The following is a 25,177-nucleotide window of genomic DNA, read 5'->3' on the forward strand; positions in this document are numbered from 1 at the left end:
TCCCCGAAAAGGGTGTACTGTACTACGTCACATGCAGATATGGGCACCATGACATTATTGCTCGCTCTGCTGTCTGCACTGAGCCGTTGGGCCCACCTGCAACTTTATTGGATAACACTAGGCAGGCCTCAAATGCGAGGGGCTGAAGTTCAGTGGCTAGAACTCTAAATTGATAGGGGGCTGGCTCCCGTGGGGGGAAATGTAGGGAAAATCGCACAGCACGGCTTCAAGAAAACAGTCGCTCTCAAACTAGGGATTTTGTGGCTAATTGATGTAAAACAGTAATTCTGCTCATAGATTATGCATGTATGAAATGCACAGACACATCGAGCCCAAAACGGGAGTTTAAAAAAATACTTTCTTAGTCGCCAAAGTACCGGAGCATGTCTTTAAAATGGTTGTGCAGCAATAGGCCCATTACAAGCATTTTCATCCAAAACAAAAATGAACTCATGGTATTTGTAGATTCACATATGTTTATGATTATGAAAAGTAATGAGACACGATTTAAAATACTGATAGCTAGTTTGTGAAGAGAAAATTTGTTGCTGATTCATTCAACTGCAAGATTCACATCAGATATTGTGATCATGTAAAATGCGTCATTAGCTAATGTCTCAGTCTCCATACTGTAAATACACTGTAAGTACACATACTGTAAACATGTTACATCTTATGGACATTAACCATAGCTAATAACCCAATCTCATGGAAGTATTAATATATGAAATGTGAGAAAATGTTTACAAAGCTTGAAATAGGGACGGCAGGTAGCCTAGTGGTTAGAACATTGGGCCAGTAACCGAAAGGTTGCTAGATTGAATCCCCGAGCTGACAAGGTAAAAATCTGCCATTCTGCCACTGAACAAGTTAGTTAATCCACCTTTCATAGGCTGTCATTGTAAATAAGAAATTGTTCTTAACTGACTTGCCTAGTTAAATAAAAGTAAAATATATTTTTTTAAATAGAAGAAATGGTAACGTGATAATTCAAAACCAGTGGTGGTCAAATTCAGTTTTCACCAAGGAAAAAGACTGAACAGAGAAGGGAACATACAGTGTCTTTGAGGCTTTACAAATAGTAGTTCATCTTTATTAATATATTTATTAATATACTTTATTAATATATTTTCATAAAACAAATTTGAGACTGTATCAAAAAATCTGTAAAAACATTAGATTTTTTCAACCATTGTTCCTTATGGTGACATAAGATATGAAACGTACATTATTCACTTGTTTTCATCCCACATCGTATTCTTTACAGGATGCAATATTTTCAGTGATGGAAAAGTAAAAAACAAAAAAATGTATCTCCCTTCCCCCACAAACTATTAAAGTTGTTTTTGTTTTATGAAAGCGTGATCATAAATCTAGACAAACAAAATATAAAATGATTTCCACCCACCCACCCTCCCAAACCAACTCTACTGATAAAACAGTAACATTTTGGAGATCTTCAGTTTCATAGGCACACCATTATGTACATACACTTGTCCCCATGCCTTGTCTCAACTGATAATGACAGAGGCAGGCAGAACACTAACGATACAGTGCAGCAGCATAGAGGCAGAGGGCAGTGATATTACAGTTCGTTCCCCCTCAATTTTCTTATTTCATTTACTTAATGGTTAGTCTCTCATTGTGATTAAAGAGACCGGGGGGGGGGGGGGGGGTGTAATACTACAAAGCAGGATCAATGAGTTAGCCAGCTAACATATTCTGAAATAACTTATTTTTTGGAAAGATAAGCTTGAAATGGGCATGGTCTAAATGACTCAACAACCAAAAACACATGTCTATGTTTAGCTTTCTTAATGAACCAGAAAATCTATATAATATATATATATATTTTTTAATCAAAGTCAGCTACCCTACTCATTCATCCTGCTTTGTAGTATACCTCTCTGGTCCAAGGGAGAACTGGTCCCCAAAACTTGCATCAACAACAGCAACAAACAGTTGATCAATCTAGTAGCCTAATTCTTTACTTCCGTCAGTTCTCTCTGTTATCTAGTCACAGAATCTCAGCATTATGGGCCCAAACCAGCCATGCTTTGCTTTGTCACTACCTTGGCAACCCCGCAATAATCAAAGTCAGCTAGCCTACTTAGTGATCTCTCCGTTTCAGGGACGAGATCAGCGGCACGTTAATACACTGAATATAATGTAATTATTACTCCTGTTTTGTAATCCCATTACATTAAGAACAAGTGTGGGTCACTCACTATGAGTCTAGGATTTACTTGTTGATCAAGTACCTGTATAGCAGAGAATATTTCAGTCACATGATTTGTTAAAGAATTTTTTTTTTTTAATCATGTCCTTTTTAGGCTACCAGTTACAAATGTTTAGTTCTGCAAGACACAACGGGCTAGTTTTACTAGGTGTCTTACACCTGTCATTTTCAAGAGGGGATACAACCTACAAGGAGAAACAAATGGTAACATAAGCTAAGTTTCCATCCAATTGGATATAGATTTCATGCAAATCAACAACAACAAAAATCGGCATTAAGGAAACATGAGCATTTTCACATCAGTGGTGTTTTTCCACCAAACGAACTTGTTGAGGATAAAAGTCAGTGCGTGATGTAGAAAGTGCACACAAAATGTACTTTTTCGCTTAAGTTCAATGTGTTTCCATCGTATTTTGAACTCTACCAAACATTTTATCCCGAAAACTGTTAAATAGCATATGTACCTTGGTACAGTATGTGTACAGATACAATGCGGGTATGCTGTGCGGGTTGGATAGTCTACATTATGGGATTATTATGGATAAGAGCAAGAATATTTTTGTCAAATGGCAGTCAAGCATTGATCATCATTGTCATCAGAATAAGACCCTCAATATTTATTAGAAAAGAGCATCAAGATCACCATGCACTTTCACCATCCTGTGAAGTTCGTCATAAATTATTTAATCTGTAGCCTAATAAACTGCATGGAGGACCACACACACCATATCATTGTGTGACTCCAAGTTAACTTTGATATGATTTATAAAATTGTACCGAAACTACCTGTTTCGATCACAGCTGCCATTTTTTTATTTTATTTATACAGATTGACTTTACTCTGAGAAAAACTGTGGGTGGAAACGTGGCTAGAGATGAAGAGAATAATATAAATGTACGATTATGATGTAAATAAAACATGGTTTTAGTTTGCCTTTTTGTCTTAGACTCCCTTCTAAAAATAACAGCTGCAAAATCTTAGTAGATCTAGCCCAAAGAAAGATAAAAGCAATACACTGTAATTTGTATAAAGATTCACTTTGTGAATGACAGCCTCCTAGTCTGTTGTCATGGTGACATTTGATCCAAGGCCTCTGCAGCCTCCAGTCTCTTCCGCATTTTCATTATTTTCTATACAATAGAAACAGTACATCTTCAAAGATAAAAATGATTATTCTTGGCAAGAACAGATTTAAAAATAAGATTATTAAGCAAGAGTCGAAAGCACAACTATGATGGACAACAAAAGAAAGAGAGAGCTGGAGTTTCAAACTGTCTCTGTACAGTTTTTCTGTGCCAGTAGTAGACTTATACAGGTGTGGTCGCCTACTCCGTCCATGTCGAAGCCATCTTAATCTGCAGTACGTGTGTAAAATCCCTACGTAAATTGTTTTCATACAAACAACTGCTCTCATCCATCCCAAAGCCCAGGCTTTTGAGAGCGTTACGGAGGAACGTAGGGAGGTGGCGACCTGTATGATGTCATGTTCTTGGGGCGGGACCCTTTCCCCTCAATGGGGACAGTGAAGGGTGGAGGGGGCTGATAGGGGGGTGCATAGGGGTCCTCATCCTGGTAGATGGAGTACTCCAGGAGATCCTGGTTAAGCAGGGTACTGTGAGGGCCAGCCATATTGGGGTACTCCGGAGGGGGCAGTGGCGGCTTCTCCTCCTGCAGGATTAGGGGAATACTAGAGGACGGGGGGGACTTGGAGTCGTCTAGCTCATCTGCAAAGATAATGGGCACCCCTTTCTTGATAAAGGTGGCCTGCTCCTCAATGCTCATCTTGCCCTTGCGCTTCTTGCGGTAGCAGACCATTGCGATGACGCCGGCGATCAGCAGTAGTGCCGCCACCACCACAGCCGGGATAACCGTGTGCAGGTAGACATCGTCACTGGTGCTACGACCCGTGCCAGGCGAAGGAGTGGCTGGAGGGGGAACAGGGATAATCACCTCTCCTGGGGGCACAAACGTGTAGGTATGGCACTTGTTGGTGCCGCGAACGGAGATATTGATGGGTTTGAAGTCTGGCTCCATGGCATTGGAGAAGGCCAGAGTTGGCCTGCCCTGGGGGTCTGAGATCTTTCTGCTGAGGACAGTGATCTGGTCCTTGGGACAGGGGCTCTGCTGGAGGCTGTTGTTGGTCCACTCCACCACAATGGAGCCCTTAGTGATGCTCCGCAGGGTCAATGTGCTGGTGTTCCGGTCACCCAGTGCATACGCCAACTTCTTAGTAAGGAGGATCTTCTTGTGGACGTCGTTGGTCAGTGTATTGGGTTCGCCGTAGAAACGGGCAGCAAAAACGACAGAGGGTTTGTCGTTGACTGACAAACGGTTGACATGGACCTCAAAGGCGTCTATGGTGCTCATGCCTGCCTTGTCGGTGGCCAGCATGAAGTACTCATGTTTGCCCATGTGTTCTTTCTCTGGGAGACCGTAAAGGAGCTGGATGGTGCTGTTGAACTGGATCCAGGAGGTCTCGCTCACCGCCTCGTTGTGGTTCTTCCTCAGAGTCAGACGCAGCTTGTCTGTGGTGCCGTCCTCTTTGTCGAAGAAGGTATCTGGAGGAATCTTCACCTCAAAGTAGGTCCCAACCCAGGCGTTCACCTCGTCGATGGGATTGCGTAGCTGGGGCTTCTCGTTGTTGTAGTCAGGAACCGGAGACAGATGGGTGGTGCGTCTGGTTGGCTTAGTCGTGGTTGTAAGTTCCTTAGGCGCTGGAGTGGAGATCTTGGGCTTCTTGGTTTTCTTGGTGGTGGAAGTCTTGGGCCTTCTAGTGGTGCTTGGTGGGGTGGGCAGAGCAGTAGCCTCTGGAATAGCAGGCTGGGTCATAGTAGGCTGTATAAGGATGGTGCTGGTGGTGCCCAGGATCCTAGTGGGCTGAGGAACCCCAATAGTAGGAGTGTGGGCTATCTGATCTCTTAGCCTGATAGTGGGCTTCACCGGCAAGGGCAAGGGGCCACGGACAGGGGGGACAGAGCTGTCAGTGGCTAAGGAGATGGAAGGGGATGTGGGGGTAGGAATGATACGAGTAGGGGGCTCGGGATGAGTGGTTGGGGGGAGAAGGGAGGGCACAGGAGTGGGGGTGTTTCCCAGCTGCCTCCTGACCCGTTTCCCCAAGTGGGGCTTCTTGTTGACGATGTGCCAGCCCACCACTGGGTAGCCTAACTTGGACGACATGGACCCGTCTTTGGCAGGTGATTGGACGCTGTTGATATTCGGAATGTTGGACTGGTCAAGGGCACAGCCAAGCTTCCACGACAACAGGGCCCCATTCTCCACCACCTTTTTGGCATTTCCAGGCCCGGCCATGAAGGCGGACATGTCGAACAGGCGGTTGTTGACGACGGGGACCACCTTCATGTGCTCCAGAGGGACACCGGAAAACTTCTTCATGCTGGCCAGCAGGCCTACCCTCTGCTGGGCGTCCATCTTGGTGAGGTCAGCATCCAAGATGATGGTGAGGACAGTGACGGGCTCCTCGTTGCCACAGATGAAGGACTGGAGGTTGTTGCTCTCAGCCTGGAGGGCCAACAGGGCCGGCTCAGTGTCGGCTCGCTCTTCTAGGTGCACCTCAATAGAGAAGGCCTCCAGACCATGGCCACTGTTTATCTCAGAGTGGGAGATATGGTGGACACCTTTGTCCTGCTCCAGGGCTAGGCCTTGTAGGATGCAGCTCCCAGTGTCCCAGTGCAGCCAGGAGGGTAAGCTGTCCTTTCCCACCTCAGTTAACTGCAATAGAAGAAAAGAAAGCTTTAGACATGGGGGAAAGTTATGGCTCATAGATAAAACTCTGAAAAGAGAGGGTGTTTCACACAAAAGGCAGATTCTGCCAATAAAAACTTACCCAACTGTACAGTAATCTTAAGGGTATTATTATGAAAGGGTTTATCATACAGCCCTAAAGATGGAAAACCCAGTCTTACTTTTTCCTTTCAATCATTTAATCTGTGTATTGCTGTCTCTACCAACCTTTTGTTGAAGTGAGCAGGAAGCTCGGCTCAGTTACCACCTATTCACAAAATGACAGCCGCCCGAGTCATACCCCTTCATTTTGAGACATTACGATGTGACAGGATATCATTCCCAATAATACAAGGAGCCAATATTAATCTTATCCCATTCATAAACTCCTTATTGAACAAATTGCACCACAGTAAACCTCAACCAGCAGTGATACAGTGAGAGAGAAAAACACACAGACATAATATTATGCATAGCATTGCAAATATGTAAATATTTGGCTCGTTATTGAGAAGCCTAAGGCTGAAACAAATTGCTGCAACAGAATGATCTGGCCTAGAGTATGTTAAATATCAAACAGAAATATTTGCAGTAAGGTTCAAAATAGCCATACGAGCTGGGAGAAGTAGAAGGGGAAAATAGGAAATAATCAAGCGGGTGTGGCTACGTAAAATTAAGCTTATTGAGCTGGACTACAATGCTTCCCAAAAAGTATTGGTTCTCTCCATTCTCCATCCACACACAGATTGAAGGCCATTTTCTGTTCGGCTGTAATAGTTGTTCCCAATTACAAAGAGATGTTGAGAGCTGGCTCTTATGTGCAAGGTAAACTCCTCAAACGTATTTCAGCATAAACAGGAAGACTGGAATAAGTACGGTATTGTGATCAAGCAGTTGGGCATAAACAATTACGGAAATGAGGTAGAGGAACATACAGAGTCAGAGTCTGACATTAACAACGGCCCGTAGTCGGGCCAGTAAATCCTCAGCGCATTTCTGCTTTCCAGTTCAACATTTACCTGCCCTGTCGCGGTCTACCATTGAAAACAATTCAGGGATACATGCGGGAATGTCGTGCTATTTGTATTTGAGATATAGGATGACAGAACAGTTGCATGCTTAAGAATGTGCTGGTTCGCATACCGCTGTTGCCATTTCAATGGCATTTGAGAACATGTTTGAAACTTGGAAACATGAACACACTCCTAGCTCCATTCGAACAACTGACTCGAGAAATAAGCTCATCAACTGCGTCTGCAGCAGACGTGATACCCTCTGTCATGGCATTGAAACGCCTGCTCAACAAAACTGCCGACGCAGACCATGGGGTTAACTTGGTAAAGTACTCTACTAGAGGCTGTGAACAAGTGAGTCGGTGGCATTCTCTCTGAACCTCTTTACTGTTTCGACACCATGCTCGATGCTAGGTACAAGGAATGATACTTCGATGCAGACAAGAAACAGGGTTTACGTGAAATGGAAACAGACACAGTGACAGTGAGTACTGAGGAAGAGAGGCCCTATGGACAGACAGAGCTGAAACTTCACTGCTTGACATGTATGATGAAATCCTGGTTGAGAATGAAACAACTGAACAAATGAACAATGAAACAGCAAAGCAAGCAAGTGAATGAATGAAATAGGTTTGATTATGTTTTACTGCTAATGCCAACAAAATAACTTTTTGGTCAGTGTGTGTGTGTGTGTGTGTGTGTGTGTGTGTGTGTGTGTGTGTGTGTGTGTGTGTGTGTGTGTGTGTGTGTGTGTGTGTGTGTGTGTGTGTGTGTGTGTGTTTCAAATATTTAACTGTACTAGAATGTTTAAGAGCGTTTAAGAACACAATGTTTAAGAATTAAATGTTATATTGGTTATTGGTACCGGGTTTTTTTGGCAAGGAAAATATCGGATATTGGTATCGGCCGAAAGTTTCATATCGGTGCATCCCTTATTTTTATATATTTGCTAAAAAATCTAAAAACCTGTTTTCGCTTTGTCATTATGGGGTATTGTGTGTAGATTGATGAGGAAAAACATTTATTTAATACATTTTAGAATAAGGCTGTAGCATAACAAAATGTGGAAAAAGTCAAGGGGTCTGAATACTTTCCGAATGCACTGTATGTTCACGGTATCGCCTCTGGAGAAAACTAAAGATCTTGTTTGTATTTTCAGTATGAAGTCCATCAGGACACTTTCAAGGCCCAATGCAATCAAAAAAGAAAAATCCTGATTAAACTATGCTCCTTTCCAATAAATATTGAGGGTCTTATTCTGGTGACATGATGATCAATGCTTGACTGCAGTTTGACAAGGAAAATATTATCCATAATAATCTCCTCATGTAGACTAGCCTCCCTGCACAGCCTACGCGCACCGTATCTGTGAGCTGTTGGCTAGAATGCATGTGCCAAGACCAGAGTAGGCGCATTTGCTATTTAACGCAAAAGTTTTTGTAACAAAACTATCAGCAGAGTTGAAAATGCGATGGAAACATTGAACTTTACATTTTTATTCGGTACCTGAAAACTTAAACAAAAAGGTGCATTGTGTGCACTACATCATCACATACTGATTTGTATCTTCAGTCAGTTTGGTGGAAACAAAAAATATATATTTTAGAATATTTGCATTAAAATCTGTCGCCAATTGGATGGAAACCTAGCTATAGGTCACCCATATCTATTTCCCTTAACTTTCCAAACATTTATACATTTTTTTTCTCTTTCTTTCCATAAAACTTCCTTAACTGAAGAGACAAAATATGTACACTATAAATCCCTAGAGCTACGGTTACACAACCAGACAACAAAAACCCTCAAGGAAGCCATTCTCAAATCCAGAACCCAGTCAAAACAAAACCATCGAAATCACAGCTCTGTACTCAGGTAAAACCTTTTTTAGCCATAAGCACTCACTGAAATGGAACCGTTAGCCATATTCTCCTCACCTTCCTCCACCTTAACAGCAGAAGCACTAGGTCTACATGCTGCAGGAACTGTCAACAGCTCCTCAACAACCAGAAGTGACAAAACCGAGGGCCTCCTGAGTGGCACATCGGTCTAAGGCACTGCATCGCAGTGCTAGAGGTGTCACTACAGACCTGTGTTCGATCCCGGTCTGTATCACAACCGGCCGTGATCTGGAGTCCGATAGGGCGGCGCACAATTGGCCCAGTGTCGTCCGGGTTAGGGGAGGGTTTGGCCATGGGGACTTTACTTGGCTCTAGCAACTCCTTGTGGTGGGCCGGGTGCCTGCAGGCTGACCTCGGTCGTCAGTTGAACGGTGTTTCCTCCGACACATTGGTGCACCTGGCTTATGGGTTAACCAGGCGGCTGTTAACTTCTCTAGGATAGGGTGCAGAGTTTTCACTTAGGGAAAAATAGCGTGCGCAATTTCAACTTCGTGCTACTCATCCCCAGAATATAAGATATGCATATAATTAGTAGATTGGGATAGAAAACACTCTGAAGTTTCTAAAACAGTTTGAATCATATCTGTAAGTATAACAGAACTTATATAGCAGTCAAAACCCTGAGGACTAACTTTTTTATTGTTCAGTTCCTCTATGTTCAATGGATTGTGTTGGGCAAACCAGAATTCTAATCAGTAAATGCGCAGTTTCTACTGCTTCCACTGGATGTCGCCATTGTATGGAAAATGGTTAAGGTTTTTTCATAGTGAGGTGAAAACGATATTAACCCGGAAGTGGAGTGACGTCGTTTGTTTATGTTTGAGATTTGGGCAAGAAATGAAATGTTCCGTGAGTTTGTTGATATCCTGTATTGAAAACAGATTGACCTGTCTTCAATTTGATCGATTATTAACGTTTACAAATACCTTAAGCTGTATTACAAAAGTACTTTGAAATGTTTTGGCAAAGTTTAGAGGTAATTTTTTGTTAGATATTGTGTCGTGATTTTGCTCAAATTGAACGCTGTTTTTCCTGGTACAACGGCGCCAAATAAATGGACAATTTGGATATATATGGACGGAATTAATCGAACTAAAGGACCACTTGTGATGTTTATGGGACATATTGGAGTGCCAACAAAAGAATCTCATAAAAGGTAATGCGTTTTTTATATTTTATTTCTGCGTTTTGAGTAGCGCCGGCATGGTTGAAATATGCTTCTCTCTCTGTTTACTATGGTGTATCCTCAGATAATAGCATCGTTTGCTTTCGCCGAAAAGCCTTTTTGAAATCTGACATGTTGGCTGGATTCACAACGAGTGTAGCTTTAATTTGATATCTTATATGTGTGATTTAATCAAGTTTAATTTTATATAATTTTTTTGAATTTGGCGCTCTACATTTTGACATGGCTGTTGGGACGCAAGCGTCCCATCTATCCCAGAGAGGTTAAGAAGTGCGGTTTGGTGGGACATGTTTCGGAGGATGCATGACTTGACCGTCAACCTCCCGAGCCCGTTGGGGAGATGCAGCGATGAGACAAGATCGAAACTGGGGAGAAAAAAGGGGTGAAATAAATAAAAAAGTGACAAAACCGGTGGATCTAGCTTTTCCGCCAGCTCCTGATTCTCATCACAAGACACAGCTTTGTCACCCCGAAAACCCCAGAGTCAGTCTTCCTGTGAATCCTCACTAATGTTGCAACATGACTGGGAAGAATCTCCTCCCTCCCATAACCATGGGCACCCTCTTAGATATCATCCTGACCAACTTGCCCTCAATACACCTCTGCTCTCTTCAACCAGGATCTCAGCGATCACTGCCTCATTGCCTGCGTCCATAATGGGTCCGCGATCAAACGACAACCCCTCATCACTGTCAAATGCTCCCTAAAACACTTCAACAAGCAGGCCTTTCTAATCGACCTGGCGCGGGTCCCCTGGAAGGATATTGACCTCATCCCGTCAGTAGAGGACGCCTGGTTGCTCTTTAAAATTGCTTTCCTCACCATCTTAAATAAGCATGCCCCATTCAAAAAATGTAGAACTAAGAACAGATATAGCCCTTGATTGACACCAGACTTGACTGCCCTTGACCAGCACAAAAATATCCAGTGGCGTTCTGCATTAGCATCGAATAGTCCCCGCGATATACAACTTTTCAGATAGGTCAGGAACCAATATACACAGTCAGTTAGGAAAGCTAAGGCTAGCTTTTTCAAACAGAAATGTGCATCCTGTAGCACTAATTTAAAAAAGATTTGGGACACTGTAAAGTCCATGGAGAATAAGAGCACCTCCTCCCAGCTGCCCTCTGCACTGAGGCTAGGAAACACTGTCACCACCGATAAATCTACGATAATCGATAATTTCAAGAAGCATTTTTCTACTGGTGACCATGCTTTCCACCTGGCTACCCCTAGCCCGGCCAACAGCTCTGCACCCTCTGCAGCAACTTGCCCAAGCCCCCCCGCTTCTCCTTCACCCAAATCCAGACAGCTAATGTTCTGAAAGCACTGCAAAATCTGGATCCCTAAAAATCAACTGGGCTAGGCAATCTGGTCCCTCTCTTTCTAAAATTATTCGCCGAAATTGTTGCAACCCCTATTACTAGCCTGTTCGAACTCTCTTTTGTATCGTCTGAGATCCCCAAAGATTGGAAAGCTGCCGCGGTCATCCCCCTCTTCAAAGGGGATACACTCTAGACCCAAACTGTTATAGACCTATATCCATCCTGCCCTACCTTTCGAAAAACTTCGAAAGCTAAGTTAAGAAACAGATCACCGACCATTTCGAATCCCACCGCACCTTCTCCACTATGCAATCTGGTTTCCGAGATGGTCATGGGTGCACCTCAGCCACGCTCAAGATCCTAAACGATATCATAACCGCCACCGATAAAAGACAGTACTGTGCAGCCATCTTCATCGACCTGGCCAAGGCTTTCGACTCTGTCAATCACACCATTCTTATCGGCAGACTCAATAGCCTTGGTTTCTCAAATGACTGCCTCGCCTGGTTCACCAACTACTTCTCAGACAGAGTTCAGTGTGTCAAATCGGAGGGCCTTTTGTCCGGACCTCTGGCAGTCTCTATGGGGGTGCCACAGGGTTCAATCCTCGGGCCGACTCTTTTCTCTGTATATATCAATGATGTCGCTCTTGCTGCTGGTGATGCTCTGATCCACCTCTACGCAGATGACACCATTCTGTATACATCTACATTTAGACACTGTGTTAACAAATCTCCAAACGAGCTCCAATGCCATTCGCCTCCTTCCGTGGCCTCCAACTGCTTTTAAATGCAAGTAAAACTAAATGCATGCTCTTCAACCGATTGCTGCCTGCACCCGTCCACCCGACTAGCATCACTACTCTGGACGGTTCTGACTTAGAATATGCGGACAACTACAAATACCTAGGTGTCTGGTTAGACTGTAAACTCTCCTTCCAGACTCACATTAAGCATCTCCAATCCAAAATTAAATCTAGAATCGGCTTCCTATTCCGCAACAAAGCCTCCTTCACTCATGCTGCCAAACATACCCTCGTAAAACTGACTATCCTACCGATCTTTGACTTTGGCGATGTCATTTACAAAATAGACTTCAACACTCTACTCAGGCAAACTGGATGTAGTCTATCACAGTGCCATCCGTTTTGTCACCAAAGCCCCATATAGTACCCACCACTGCGACTTGTATGCTCTCGTTGGCTGGCCCTCGCTACATATTAGTCGCCAAACCCACTGGCTCCAGGTCATCTATAAGTCTTTGCTAGGTAAAGCCCCGCCTTATCTCAGTTCACTGGTCACCATAGCAACACCCACCCATAACACGCACTCCAGCAGGTATATTTCACTGGTCATCCCCAAAGCCAACACTTCCTTTGGCCGCCTTTCCTTCCAGTGCTCTGCTGCACTGGAACGACTGGAACGAATTGCAAAAATCACTGAAGTTGGACACTTATATCTCCCTCTCTAACTTTAGGCATCAGCTGTCAGAACAGCTTACCGATCACTGTACCTGTAAACAGCCAATCTGTAAATAGCACACCCAACTACCTCATCCCCATATTGTTATTTATTTTATTGCTCTTTTGCACCCCAGTATCTCTACTTGCAAATCATCATCTGCACATCTATCACTCCAGTGTTAATGCTAAATAGTCATTATTTCGCCTCTATGGCCTATTCATTGCCTTACCCTCCTAGTCTTCTACATTTGCACACACTGTACATATATTTCTATATAGTGTTATTTACTGTACATTTGTTTATGTGTAACTCTGTGTTGTTGTTTTTGTCGCACTGCTTTGCTTTATCTTGGCCAGGCCGCAGTTGTAAATGAGAACTTGTTCTCAACTGGCATACCTGGTTAAATAAAGGTGAAAAAAATAAAATAAAATAAAATAGCACACAGAGAAGTGTCAGCTAAATCAAAACCTGATGAACCTCCTCTACTGTGGCAAAGCACATGTCAGCTAATGGAACAAAAGACTCACTGACAAACTGACTTCAACAGATCACTTGGGGAAACCAACTAATTTCTCAGAACACAAATAGAGCCTAGCGTATCAGTGTCACTCAACCCAACAAAGAACGTCTCTCCTATCTTGAGTTGGGCTCTGGGATGGTGCAATTGTTGAGAAAGTGAGCTTATGGTTGTGTGGGGGTAAGGGTTGAGTGTGTGTGGGTGTATGTGTGTATCCCACAACTGTTGCGAAGGAGTAAAAGATGTTAGGGACAATAGAGGATGATCCACAGCTATATATAATACAAATCGAGGTGAGGGCGATGGAAATGCATTTGGCAATTGATCTACTTCAATTCGGTAAATGGCACTGAGTGCTCTTTTCAAAGGATGGATCCCAGTCGGTTCAGGGCTATGGGATACAGGGGGTCGATGGTGGTCTGCCGGGCATTGGGATGACAACCCAACTCGGGATGAGGAGGGCTTTTAGCGGGTGGAATAGTAGGGACCAATTGGAGGTTTACTTAGTAGCAATGCAAATATCATGGTACAGCTATATAGACACTCAATCATCATGTTACTTTTTAATGGTACGTTTACAAACATATATTTTGATAAAAATAATTGAAAGTTGTGTCTCATTATGGTAAGTGGTGAAATAAGTATAGCCAGTTACAATTGTAATGGCCGAGCAGATAATAAGAAAAGATACTCTTGAACGTGCCGTCCTTGGCCAGCTCTCCTGCTATCTCTCTCAGAATGACCTTCTTGATCCAAATCAGTCAGGTTTCAAGACTAGTCATTCAACTGAGACTGCTCTTCTCTGTGTCACGGAGGCGCTCCGCACTGCTAAAGCTAACTCTCTCTCCTCTGCTCTCATCCTTCTAGACCTATCGGCTGCCTTTGATACTGTGAACCATCAGATCCTCCTCTCCACCCTCTCCGAGCTGGGCATCTCCGGCAAGGTCCACGCTTGGATTGCGTCCTACCTGACAGGTCGCTCCTACCAGGTGGCGTGGCGAGAATCTGTCTCCGCACCACGTGCTCTCACCACTGGTGTCCCCCAGGGCTCTGTTCTAGGCCCTCTCCTATTCTCGCTATACACCAAGTCACTTGGCTCTGTCATATGCTCACATGGTCTCTCCTATCATTGCTATGCAGACGACACACAATTAATCTTCTCCTTTCCCCCCTCTGATAACCAGGTGGTGAATCGCATCTCTGCATGTCTGGCAGACATATCAGTGTGGATGACGGATCACCACCTCAAGCTGAACCTCGGCAAGACGGAGCTGCTCTTCCTCCCGGGGAAGGACTGCCCGTTCCATGATCTCGCCATCACGGTTGACAACTCCATTGTGTCCTCCTCCCAGAGTGCTAAGAACCTTGGCGTGATCCTGGACAACACCCTGTCGTTCTCAACTAACATCAAGGCGGTGACCCGTTCCTGTAGGTTCATGCTCTACAACATTCGCAGAGTACGACCCTGCCTCACGCAGGAAGCGGCGCAGGTCCTAATCCAGGCACTTGTCATCTCCCGTCTGGATTACTGCAACTCGCTGTTGGCTGGGCTCCCTGCCTGTGCCATTAAACCCCTACAACTCATCCAGAACGCCGCAGCCCGTCTGGTGTTCAACTTTCCCAAGTTCTCTCACGTCACCCCGCTCCTCCGCTCTCTCCACTGGCTTCCAGTTGAAGCTCGCATCCGCTACAAGACCATGGTGCTTGCCTACGGAGCTGTGAGGGGAACGGCACCTCCGTACCTTCAGGCTCTGATCAGGCCCTACACCCAAACAAGGGCACTGCGTTCATCCACCTCTGGCCTGCTCGCCTCCCTACCTCTGAGGAAGTACAGTTCCCGCTCAGCCCAGTCAAAACTGTTCGCTGCTCTGGCACCCCAATGGTGGAACAAACTCCCTCACGACGCCAGGTCAGCGGAGTCAATCACCACCTTCCGGAGACACCTGAAACCCCACCTCTTTAAGGAATACCTAGGATAGGATAAAGTAATCCTTCTAACCCCCCCCCCCCCTTAAAAGAGTTAGATGCACTATTGTAAAGTGGTTGTTCCACTGGATATCATAGGGTGAATGCACCAATTTGTAGGTCGCTCTGGATAAGAGCGTCTGCTAAATGACTTAAATGTAATGTAAATGTAAAAGACTATCAGTATTTACCTGGCTAAAAGAGAAGGAATATAATATCTATTGTTTACAGGAAACCCATTCAACAGTTTTAGATGAAGTTTTGTGGAAAAAGAACTGGGGGGGCAAAATATATTTCTCCCATGGGCAAAGAAATTCAAAAGGGGTGATGGTTTTAATTAACAATAATTTTGATCCAAATGTGCAAATTGTCCTAACAGATCCTCAAGGTAGATGGATTATTTTAAATATGTTATTGGACAATAAACAGATTTGGCTTATTAACCTATACGGTCCGAATAATGATGATCCAAGCTTCTTTGAAAATATATATAAGAATTTATCAACTCTACAAGCAACACTAGACTCTATTATTATGGTGGGAGAATTTAATACGGTCTTAAATACCTCTATGGACCGGAAAGGAAATCACACTACAAACTATCACCCTCAGGCACTTAAGGAAATCATGAATGTCATGGAAATATTGGAATTATTGGATATATGGAGACTTAAATACCCTGACCTAGTGAGATATACATGGCGGAGAGGCTTAATCAAGCTAGTCGTCTTGACTACTTTCTTTTGCCATTCTCTCTGGCACCAAAAGTTTAAAAAGTGTTGATAGGGGACAGAATGCGGTCGGATCATCACATAATTGGCATATATATTACTCTTACAGAATTTCCACGTGGGCGAGGATATTGGAAATTGAAACAAAGCCTACTAGATGATAAATTGTTTAGAACTAGGACAGAAGAATTTATAACTTACTTTTTCAGACATAACATAGGTACAGCAGATCCCCGTATGGTATGGGACACTTTTAAGTGTACCTTTAGAGGCCATGCAATTCAGTACTCATCTATAAAACAAAAGCAATTTAGATCAAAAGAGTCCATATTAACAGAGGAAATTGAAGGACTAACAGTACAGTTAGATAGCAATAAAAACGGTACCATAGAGGCACAGAATAAGTTAGAGGAAAAACTAAAAGAAATGGAGGAACTTCTTCAAGAAAGATCCAGTGTAATATATTATAAAAATAAAGCGAACTGGATGGAATATGGGGAAAAATGCACCAAATTATTTTTCAATCTTCAATATAGAAATGCTACCAACATTTTTTATTAAAACTTGTTACAAATGATGGAGTCACGCATGATTCACCAAATTATATTTTGAAAGAGGAAGTAAAGTACTTTAAGGATATGTTTTCGTTTCAGGCTCCTCCATCTCCAGTAACTGAAACTAATTGTATGGATTTTTTCCCTAATAATAATGTAAAATTAACATCTGTACAGAAAGACTCATGTGAAGGCCAAATTACAGAGGAGGAACTGCTTGATGCAATTGGGGCTTTTAAGGATGGGAAAACTCCAGGGCTGGATGGCATACCAGTGGAAGTATACAAAACTTTTTTTGATATACTCAAAGGACCATTATTAGCATGTTTTAACCAATCTTATATAAATGGTAGATTATCAGACACGCAACAAGAAGGTCTGATATCATTATTACTGAAACAGGACCCAAGTGGTATATATAAAGATCCAGGCCATTAAAAAAATTGGAGACCTCTTACACTTCAGTGTTGTGATGCAAAAATCCTAGCAAAATGCTTGGCGCATAGAATTAAAAAAGTATTGTCAGATATTATTCATCCTAATCAGACAGGTTTTTAACATGGATGATACATTAGAGATAATATAAGACTGGAAACAATAGAATACTGGAACTGGAAACAATAGTACTGGAAACAATAGAATACTATGAAATATCGGGGACTATCAGGCCTGGTTTTCATAGCTGATTTCGAAAAGGCTTTTGATAAAGTACGACTGGAATTTATATATAAATGCCTAGAATATTTCAATATTGGGGAATCTCTTATAAAATGGGTTAAAGTTATGTATAGTAACCCTAGGTGTAAAATAGTAAATAATGGCTACATCTCAGAAAGTTTTAAACTATCTAGAGGAGTAAAACAAGGTTGTCCACTATCGGCATATCTATTTATTATTGCCATCGAAATGTTAGCTGTTAAGATTAGATCAAACAATAATATTAAGGGATTAGAAATCCGTGGCTTAAAAACTAAGGTGTCATTGTACACTGATGATTCATGTTTTCTTTTAAAACCACAATTAGAGTCTCTCCACAGCCTCATAGAGGATCTAGATACTTTTGCTATCCTCTCTGGATTAAAACCAAATTATGATAAGTGTACTATATTACGTATTGGATCACAAAAAAATGCTAATTTTACATTACCATGTAGTTTACCAATTAAATGGTCTGACGGAGATGTGGGACATACTCGGTATACAAATCCCAAAAGAAAGAAATTATCTCACTCCAATAAATTTTTATAGAAAGTTAGCAAAAATAGATAAGATCTTGCTACCATGGAAAGGAAAATACCTGTCTATTTGTGGAAAAATCCCCCTGATTAACTCTTTAGTCATATCACAGTTTACCTATTTGCTTATGGTTTTGCCTACACCTAGTGACCTGCTATTTAAATTATATGAACAAAAAATATTCAATTTTATTTGGAACGGCAAGCCAGATAAAATTAAAAGGGCCTATTTACATAACGAATATGCAGAAATTATTAAATATTAAAGCATTAGACCTCTCACTAAAGGCATCAGTCATACAAAAGTTATACTTGAATCTAAGGGTTCTCTAGTAAATTGGTACGAATGTCTCATCCTATGTTCAAGACGGGCCTTTTTCCCTTTATTTAACCATTTATTTAACCATTTCTTTATCTACTTCCCCGGAGTCAGATGAACTCGTGGATACCATTTTTATGTCTCTGTGTCCAGTATGAAGGAAGTTAGAGGTAGTTTCGCGAGCCAATGCTAACTAGCGTGTAGCAACTTCCTTCAAACTGCACGCATGCACATAAAAATGCTATCCACAAGTTCATCGGACGCTGGCGAAATAGATAAAGGGCCTCATTGCCAAAATCCTGAAGTATCCCTTTAATCAAACCTTGGCAACCCCTGGACCCGGCTGCTGCCACCTGGGATCAAGTGTGGAAGTGTTACCTAGATAGTGTGTTGCCTACCTGTGTGCTAACACTACACTACCTACTACATAACAATAGCCCCTCTAGTAATTTAATAGAAACGTCTTAGTAATCCTATTTGGTTAGTAACATCCTACTCATGAGTGCTTACCTGAACATTACAACTGCCATTCGTCAACCTGGGTGGAATCCTCAACTGGAACCCTTGGCCCACCACCGCTGAAGAGTCTGGGATGCCTACGGGGGCCACCTCTTTGACCACAGCCAGGGATTCTGGGATACCCATGGAAGGTCCCTCTGTGACAGAGGCTGCAGCATTCAAGTCGGAGAGGACAGACGAGTGCATGGAGGCTTCCAGGTCCACCAACACCATCTCCCCCAGGCCCTCCACTTCCGGTCTCCCAGGTACAGTGCCCTGGACCAGAGCCACCAGGACACCCAGCACCAGGGGGATAGTTCTGCCCGGAGGCCTGGTTCTTCCTACACCTCCACAGTCCCAGCCTCTCTGTTTACAGTGCATAGTGGTAGGCCTATGTGTTCCCCACCTCCTCTCTTAGGACTATTTCAGGCCACATGTACTGGAATTCAAAGTGATGGAACGATGGTGGGTTGTTATTTCTGGATGTTTAATGTCTTTGTTGATAATTAATGAGGTTTTATTTTGTGTTTCCTTTGTTGTTTTCCTCTATTATCCATGAAGAGTCCGTGGCAGGTAGTTAGTCAGCCATGTTAGTCAGCCACTGCAAAGAAAGAGAATCAACTCGTGTAAGAATCTGATCATATTTTAAATTAATAAACTCATCAAGCATTATTTGCCTCCAAAAGACCTCTCATGCTTGTGCGAGCGTGACCTTTTTCAACTGTATAATAACAAAGAAAATTCTCAGCAGATATTCAGGGTTGGGTTTTACAAATTTTTTAGAGAGTGAGAAAGTAACTTTTGCCAACAATATTTCAATGCAATGGTCCATGAAGTGGGGGAATGTATCAATGACAACAAAACAAACGACTGGGGCAAAACTGAGAGCTAAAACATATTTACGAGTATATTTACATATGTACAAGTTTGTTTTTGCCTTTGTCATAGTAATGATGAACTAGCAATCTAATGGGAGGTCTGACTAAATGAACAAGCAGAATCTAAAACAATAGATTAAGTACAAGCAAGTGCAAAAAAAATACAGAAGACCAAGCAAAAAGTAGTATTACGATACTGACTGAGAAAATCGAAACATTTCAAGTGCCATAATCATTTGCTAAGAGGGTATGTTGAACTCCCACTGATCTCCTCTTTGCATGTCATGGAGTTTTTAGAATAGCAGTTCTCGTGAGATGGCAGACAGAGTCAAAGGTCATTTGTCTTGGTTGTAAGTTTTAATTAGGTACCCTGGGGGTGGGAATTAGAGCCTCGACTGTGCCAACCCCAATCCTGTAGTGCTAAGACAGGCAGCCCAGGGTCGGCCAATCGCCTAGAATCCTAATGCTAAGCAAGCTAGGCTGTGACGTCAGCTCATCAGAACTATAACAGACCATCTTTATGAGGAACATTTGCATATAAAAGAGCATTTACTTGGCCTATTGGGGAAAAGTAGACCTACTTTTTACAACTCTGACAGCTGTTATTGCCTGGTTGCTAATTAAAGGAGAAAGTTCAGCACCACAGACATATATATATATATAGCTTAGATCCAATATTCATTGTCCCTTCATAAAAGGAAACTGATGAGGATTAGGATACAATGCATCTAAGCATTTTCTCCCCCCTTTTAAAACACCTGTCAACATCATTCAGGTTCTGTGAAGAAATTAAGAGATCCCTGGTCTGTTGACTCTGCTCCGCCAGCCCGGCCAACGCTGCTCAGAGGCCAAACGCTGTCATCACATTGCTTTTGCTATCAGATGCGATCGATGGCAGAACCTCAACTTAGATGCAAAGGCAGCAAATCATCTAAAATTAGGGTTAAGTGCTTTCCAAGGGAGCCTTCACTCATAGTGATTCAGTCTACAGTCAAAGATGAGAGCCGATCATTTGAGCATGGAATGAAAAGTGTAACGTTTTCGTGCTTTTATTCATTCAATATATCATACCTTTAATCTCAGTCGGGCACCATCTCTTACTTCTACACTTTTTGATGGATGTATATCTTTACAGAGGTAAGTAGAGATGGATATCTTTACAGAGGTAGGTATAAATGGATGTCTTATTTTTATTTTACCCCTTTTTCTCCCCAATTCTGTGATATTCAATTGGTAGTTACAATCTTGTCCCATCGCTGCAACTCCCTTACGGACTCGGGAGAGGCGAAGCTCGAGATCCATGCGTCCTCCAAAACACGACCCTGCCAAGCCGCACTGCTTCTTGTCACACTGCTCGCTTAAACCGGAAGCCAGTCACACCAATGTGTCGGAGGAGACACCATACAGCTGGAGACCGAAGTCAGCGTGCATGCGCCCGGCCCGCCACAAGGAGTCGCTAGATCGCGATGGGACAAGGACATCACAGCCAGCCAAACGCTCCCCTAACCCGGAAGACGCTGGGCCAATTGCTGCAACACAGCCTGGGATCGAACCACTCGGGAGGCCCAGAGATGGATATCTTTACAGAGGTAGGTAGACCATTGCCAGCAGCAAGCACTAGTGTTTTTGCCATAGAATGGGATTGTTATGACTAGATCACCAGCTGGGTAAACTGGAAAGTTAAATTAAGCCCCATCCACAGGGTTCCTTCGATCGGCACTGTCCTGCATCTAATCTGCCTTGCTGGATGCAGACACAACACCATCTCAAATGCATGGCTTACTCAAAAATGTACCGCTACAAGGCAAGGATACATATTTCCCATTTGTTGATGAAGCATAATTTGAAGCAATTGGCAAGTTCTTAAATCTCTATTAGACTGAGTTGTCAGTCATCTGCTTTTCAACTTGAGAAGATTGTTAACCATTTGTTTGACCAGTAGATGGCTTGTTTTTTTGGCCCACTGATGCCTTACTCCTTAACCATGTTGAGACATGCAGAAGTAGGCTACAGATCCCAATCAAACCATCAGAGATGATTCTAGTCTGCACTCTCCCGATACACTCCCCGCATGAGGCTCTCTCCTCTCTTCTGCTAGGAGCCCCTGACTCAGAGCAGTCTGAATAGAAACACAGTTGAGTCATGCTTTCTATAGGTTTCTAAAGCTGCCTCCTTGAAAGAGACAAGCTGGCAAACTGGTAGGGCCTACATTCGAAGAGGCTGTTTAATTCCAAATAAAAAAAATAAAAAACAGGCCTAGGCCTACATTATGGACTGTTTGACTCAATCATCCAATTCACTTCCCTTTACTTAAAATGTAAGAGCACAAGCAAGTAAAACACGCCTGTCATTTTTACATAAATGTGTTTATATTTTGTTTAGCAAATACACCTTGCAATGCTCTACATGGAAAAAGCTCTTTGTGCCACAGTATGCATCAAAGCGAGCGCTCTAGTCACTGTGGCCTAGATTCTATCATGTTCCCATTTCCTGAACATGATTCAATCATGTGTTCAAACCAAGGATTGATTTCAAAGCCCATTTCCTAAACAAGCAAGAAAAGTATTTTATGTGTTGCTGTTCGCGCCATACGTAACTACAGTGCAATAGCAAGGAGGAATATGATGCAATCAAAACAAACACAAAAGCAGTGAATTTCATAAGGAGTCAGACGTGTTACACCAAATTGTAAAGACTTGAGTAGATTTTAACTCATGTGTCTATTGTGTCTGTCTGTTCTCCTAAAACAAGTGCATCTCTTTTCAGTCGTAGCCTATATTCAACAGCCATTCCTGAGAACATAGATCATTGACATAGGCCCTAGTTGGAAGCCTCAGTTAGCCAAAATTAGGCCATCTGTTAAACAGCAGGTGCTTTAAATTCAACATGTGGCACTTTCACTATAGAGTAACACACATCCTCCAATAATAGGCCTTGATGATATAGGCCTAAGAAAGAACGTCCTCTGGAAGCTTTATACAATTGATACTTTGAAGATTTCAAGTTTGGCAAAGTTGCAATCAGGGAAAGTTGTAGTCTTGAGAAGGTTTGTCAGTCGCCTAAATCATAACCAAACTGTGAATATAGATCCTCCCCACTCATACAATAACATAAAACAAAGGGTTCAAACTAAAAACAAGTTGTTGTTTTTTTAATCATTTGAATAAGGCCTTGGGGCTGCGCAAATATTTTTTTTTAAATCATTTGAATAAGGCCTTGGGGCTGCGCAAATAATTATGTTAGGCCTTCAATGTCTTGTGTGAGGTAAAGCAAATGTTATTACCATGCCAATGATTTCCTACCTACTGTATATTTGCAGTCAGAATAGTATAGCTCTGTTCATCCCCATATAGACCGTGTCTGCTCCATACAGTTCCTATTAAGGAAGAAGAGTTTACATTAAATTCTATGCTTCTTTCCCCTTTACAATTATTTGCCTGTTATTTGACCTGTACAGTGGGAAATAATTAAAAACAATAAAAAATAATTGGGCCTCAAATGCAGTGGCATTAAGAGCAAATTTAATTGACATATCCCAGATCCACCAAAGCAGCCATTGGATAACACATGATCTGAATATTAAATATTTCCACTAGACAAGTTTACCTTGCAATCTCAGATGACTGGATGTTCCAAATCCCTCTCTAAGAAGTTAACCAGTCAGACCCCAACCATTGAACAACTAGCTGCAAGTTGCAGAGTAGCGCAAGTAATTTAGCTAGCTAGTAGTAAGTAGGCTTATCAATGTTGACCTTGACATAGGGGGTATGTAAGCTACCTTAAAAGGGGTGAAAATAAAATCCAAGCAGCAGTGTCATGCGATTCAAATTGTAAGACAATATAGCCAATAAAACAGAGTTAGAGAGAACTCAACTGATTTAGCTAGTTACTTGAGCCGATCAGGGGTGTAAGCATGAATCCAAACGGTTGAAAACGTTCAACTAAAACGAGAGATTCTACTGGACAAATTAGGGCAAGTCCCTCCCCGTTTCGTTCCATTTACTTCCGTTTATGAAGCGTTTGGCAACAGAATTACCGTAATGAATACATCCCAGGTCTGAAAGCCAAACGATTAGCTGTAGGGTGAGACAATGTAGCTAAATAAAATATCTAGCTAGCTAAACGAGTCTAGGTCAAATAAATAAAGGCCCCCAGTATGCAAAATATGCGCGCTAAAAATAAGTAGCTAACGTTGCTTAAATAAGTTCATATTCATAAAGCTAGCAATAACCCTATATTCACAGAACTGGCAAACAGCTAACATAGCTACTAAATTAGGTCATGTTAGTAGAATAAATTATTTAACATTGAATTCTCGAAATAGTCCAGATACACCAAAATAAAAAGAATCTGTTATTACAAAGGTGGGCCCTGCTTGCCCCGATTCGCGTGGACAAATCGCAAGCTAGACATTGCTAACTAGCTAGCTTCCTTTTTAGACTTCAACATTATAACGTTAGCTAGCTAAACACTTGCAAAACGTCAATCGCAACGCAACCTTTTATCAGTGAAAATGCATTTCCGAACATGAACGGATTGTTTTGGTAGCAAATATGTAATAAATGATGTGTAATAAAGGATTTGGAAATTATTCCAAGCAGTCAACAGTGCTCGAGCGAGAGATGCACCTGTTATACGCAGAAAACGGCTCGCGCTTTTATCCAGCTAGTCGTGTGCTCGACCTAGGTAGGCTCAAGCTACACTAAAACCCTATCTTGCCCAAAGTAGTTAGCTAACTAGGTTAGTTATGAAATCCATGTAGACAATCGATTCAATGCAAAATACGAACGTGTGGCCTATTTTCTCCCGTTTCCATCCATTATTTGAAGATGTTGACGAGAAACGAAGTATGACCACTGTTGTTAACCTTCCGCTGAGAAGATGCAGTCTAATCGAGGAGTGTGCTAGCTAAGTTAGTCTTTAGAATGGATGGTAATGGAAGAGACTAATAATTTAGGAAATAACGTTAAATATGACACTGCTGAATGATACAACGGATTCATTTTGTGAAATAGCTACCTATAATATTGAGAGATGCAGAAGATGAAACCCCAAACTGACCTTGTTATTTTTGGTAAGACATTCCTCTTTTCTCCCTTTCACTTTCTCATCTGTATGAAAATAAAACCAACTCAAAAGCCTACATATCCATCGTTTAAACGTATTGGGTGTCACAAGAAATAAAGACAAATTAGTTGGTCAAACCTGAAAAGTCACCGCTATCCTGCTTAGTTTTCAAGGTATTTTTAAACATCGTAGCATAGTCAGCTGAAAAGGTTACCACTGTGCAAGTCTCCTCCCCCACTGCTGCTCTGCTCTCCCATCATTTTCGGATCTTCAGGTTGTGGCCATCATTGTTCTGCCTGTAGATGACTCCTCCCCTTTTCAGATTCGCACCCTCATTTGTTTTTGACAGGGCCCAGGTAAAATGGGCCATAAATGCATCTACACTGAACAAAAATATAAACGCAACATGTGAAGCGTTAGTCCCATGTTTCATGAGCTGAAGTTAAAGATCCCAGAAATGTTCCATACACACAAGAAGCGTATTTCTCTCACATTTTGTGCACACATTTGTTTACATCCCTGTTAGTGAGCATTTTTCCTTTGCCCA

At 42.3% G+C, this 25,177-nt stretch overlaps 1 protein-coding gene across 11 annotated transcripts; it reads right to left on the reverse strand.

Annotated features, from left to right (window-relative positions):
* Window positions 1-1,101: 1,101 nt before the first annotated feature.
* LOC139556907 (dystroglycan 1-like) lies at window positions 1,102-24,889 on the reverse strand. Of its 11 annotated transcripts, none has more exons than XM_071371008.1 (4): window positions 24,625-24,889; window positions 22,870-22,939; window positions 18,698-19,286; window positions 1,102-5,969 (listed from the first exon to the last, which is right to left on the reverse strand). In XM_071371008.1, exons 3-4 carry the CDS (start codon window positions 19,064-19,066, stop codon window positions 3,684-3,686), a joined length of 2,655 nt encoding a protein of 884 aa, XP_071227109.1. In that variant the 5' UTR covers window positions 19,067-19,286; window positions 22,870-22,939; window positions 24,625-24,889; the 3' UTR covers window positions 1,102-3,683. The 11 variants fall into 11 exon arrangements, with proteins under 11 accessions (XP_071227109.1, XP_071227111.1, XP_071227113.1 ...); XM_071371010.1 differs by having other exon boundaries at window positions 22,866-22,939; XM_071371012.1 differs by having other exon boundaries at window positions 22,847-22,939.
* Between the last annotated feature and the right edge of the window lie 288 nt (window positions 24,890-25,177).

The sequence above is a fragment of the Salvelinus alpinus genome, chromosome 28 (assembly GCF_045679555.1).
Source record: "Salvelinus alpinus chromosome 28, SLU_Salpinus.1, whole genome shotgun sequence".
In the NCBI taxonomy this organism is placed as follows: Eukaryota; Metazoa; Chordata; class Actinopteri; order Salmoniformes; family Salmonidae; genus Salvelinus; species Salvelinus alpinus.

Coding starts and splice junctions, on each gene's coding strand:
- LOC139556907 (XM_071371011.1), bottom strand. CDS start 19,066: ATGCACTGTAAACAGAGAGGCTGGGACTGTGGAGGTGTAGGAAGAACC. Junction 5,970..18,697: donor ATGGCAGTTGTAATGTTCAG/GTAAGCACTCAT, acceptor CTTCTATTGCAG/TTAACTGAGGTGGGAAAGGA.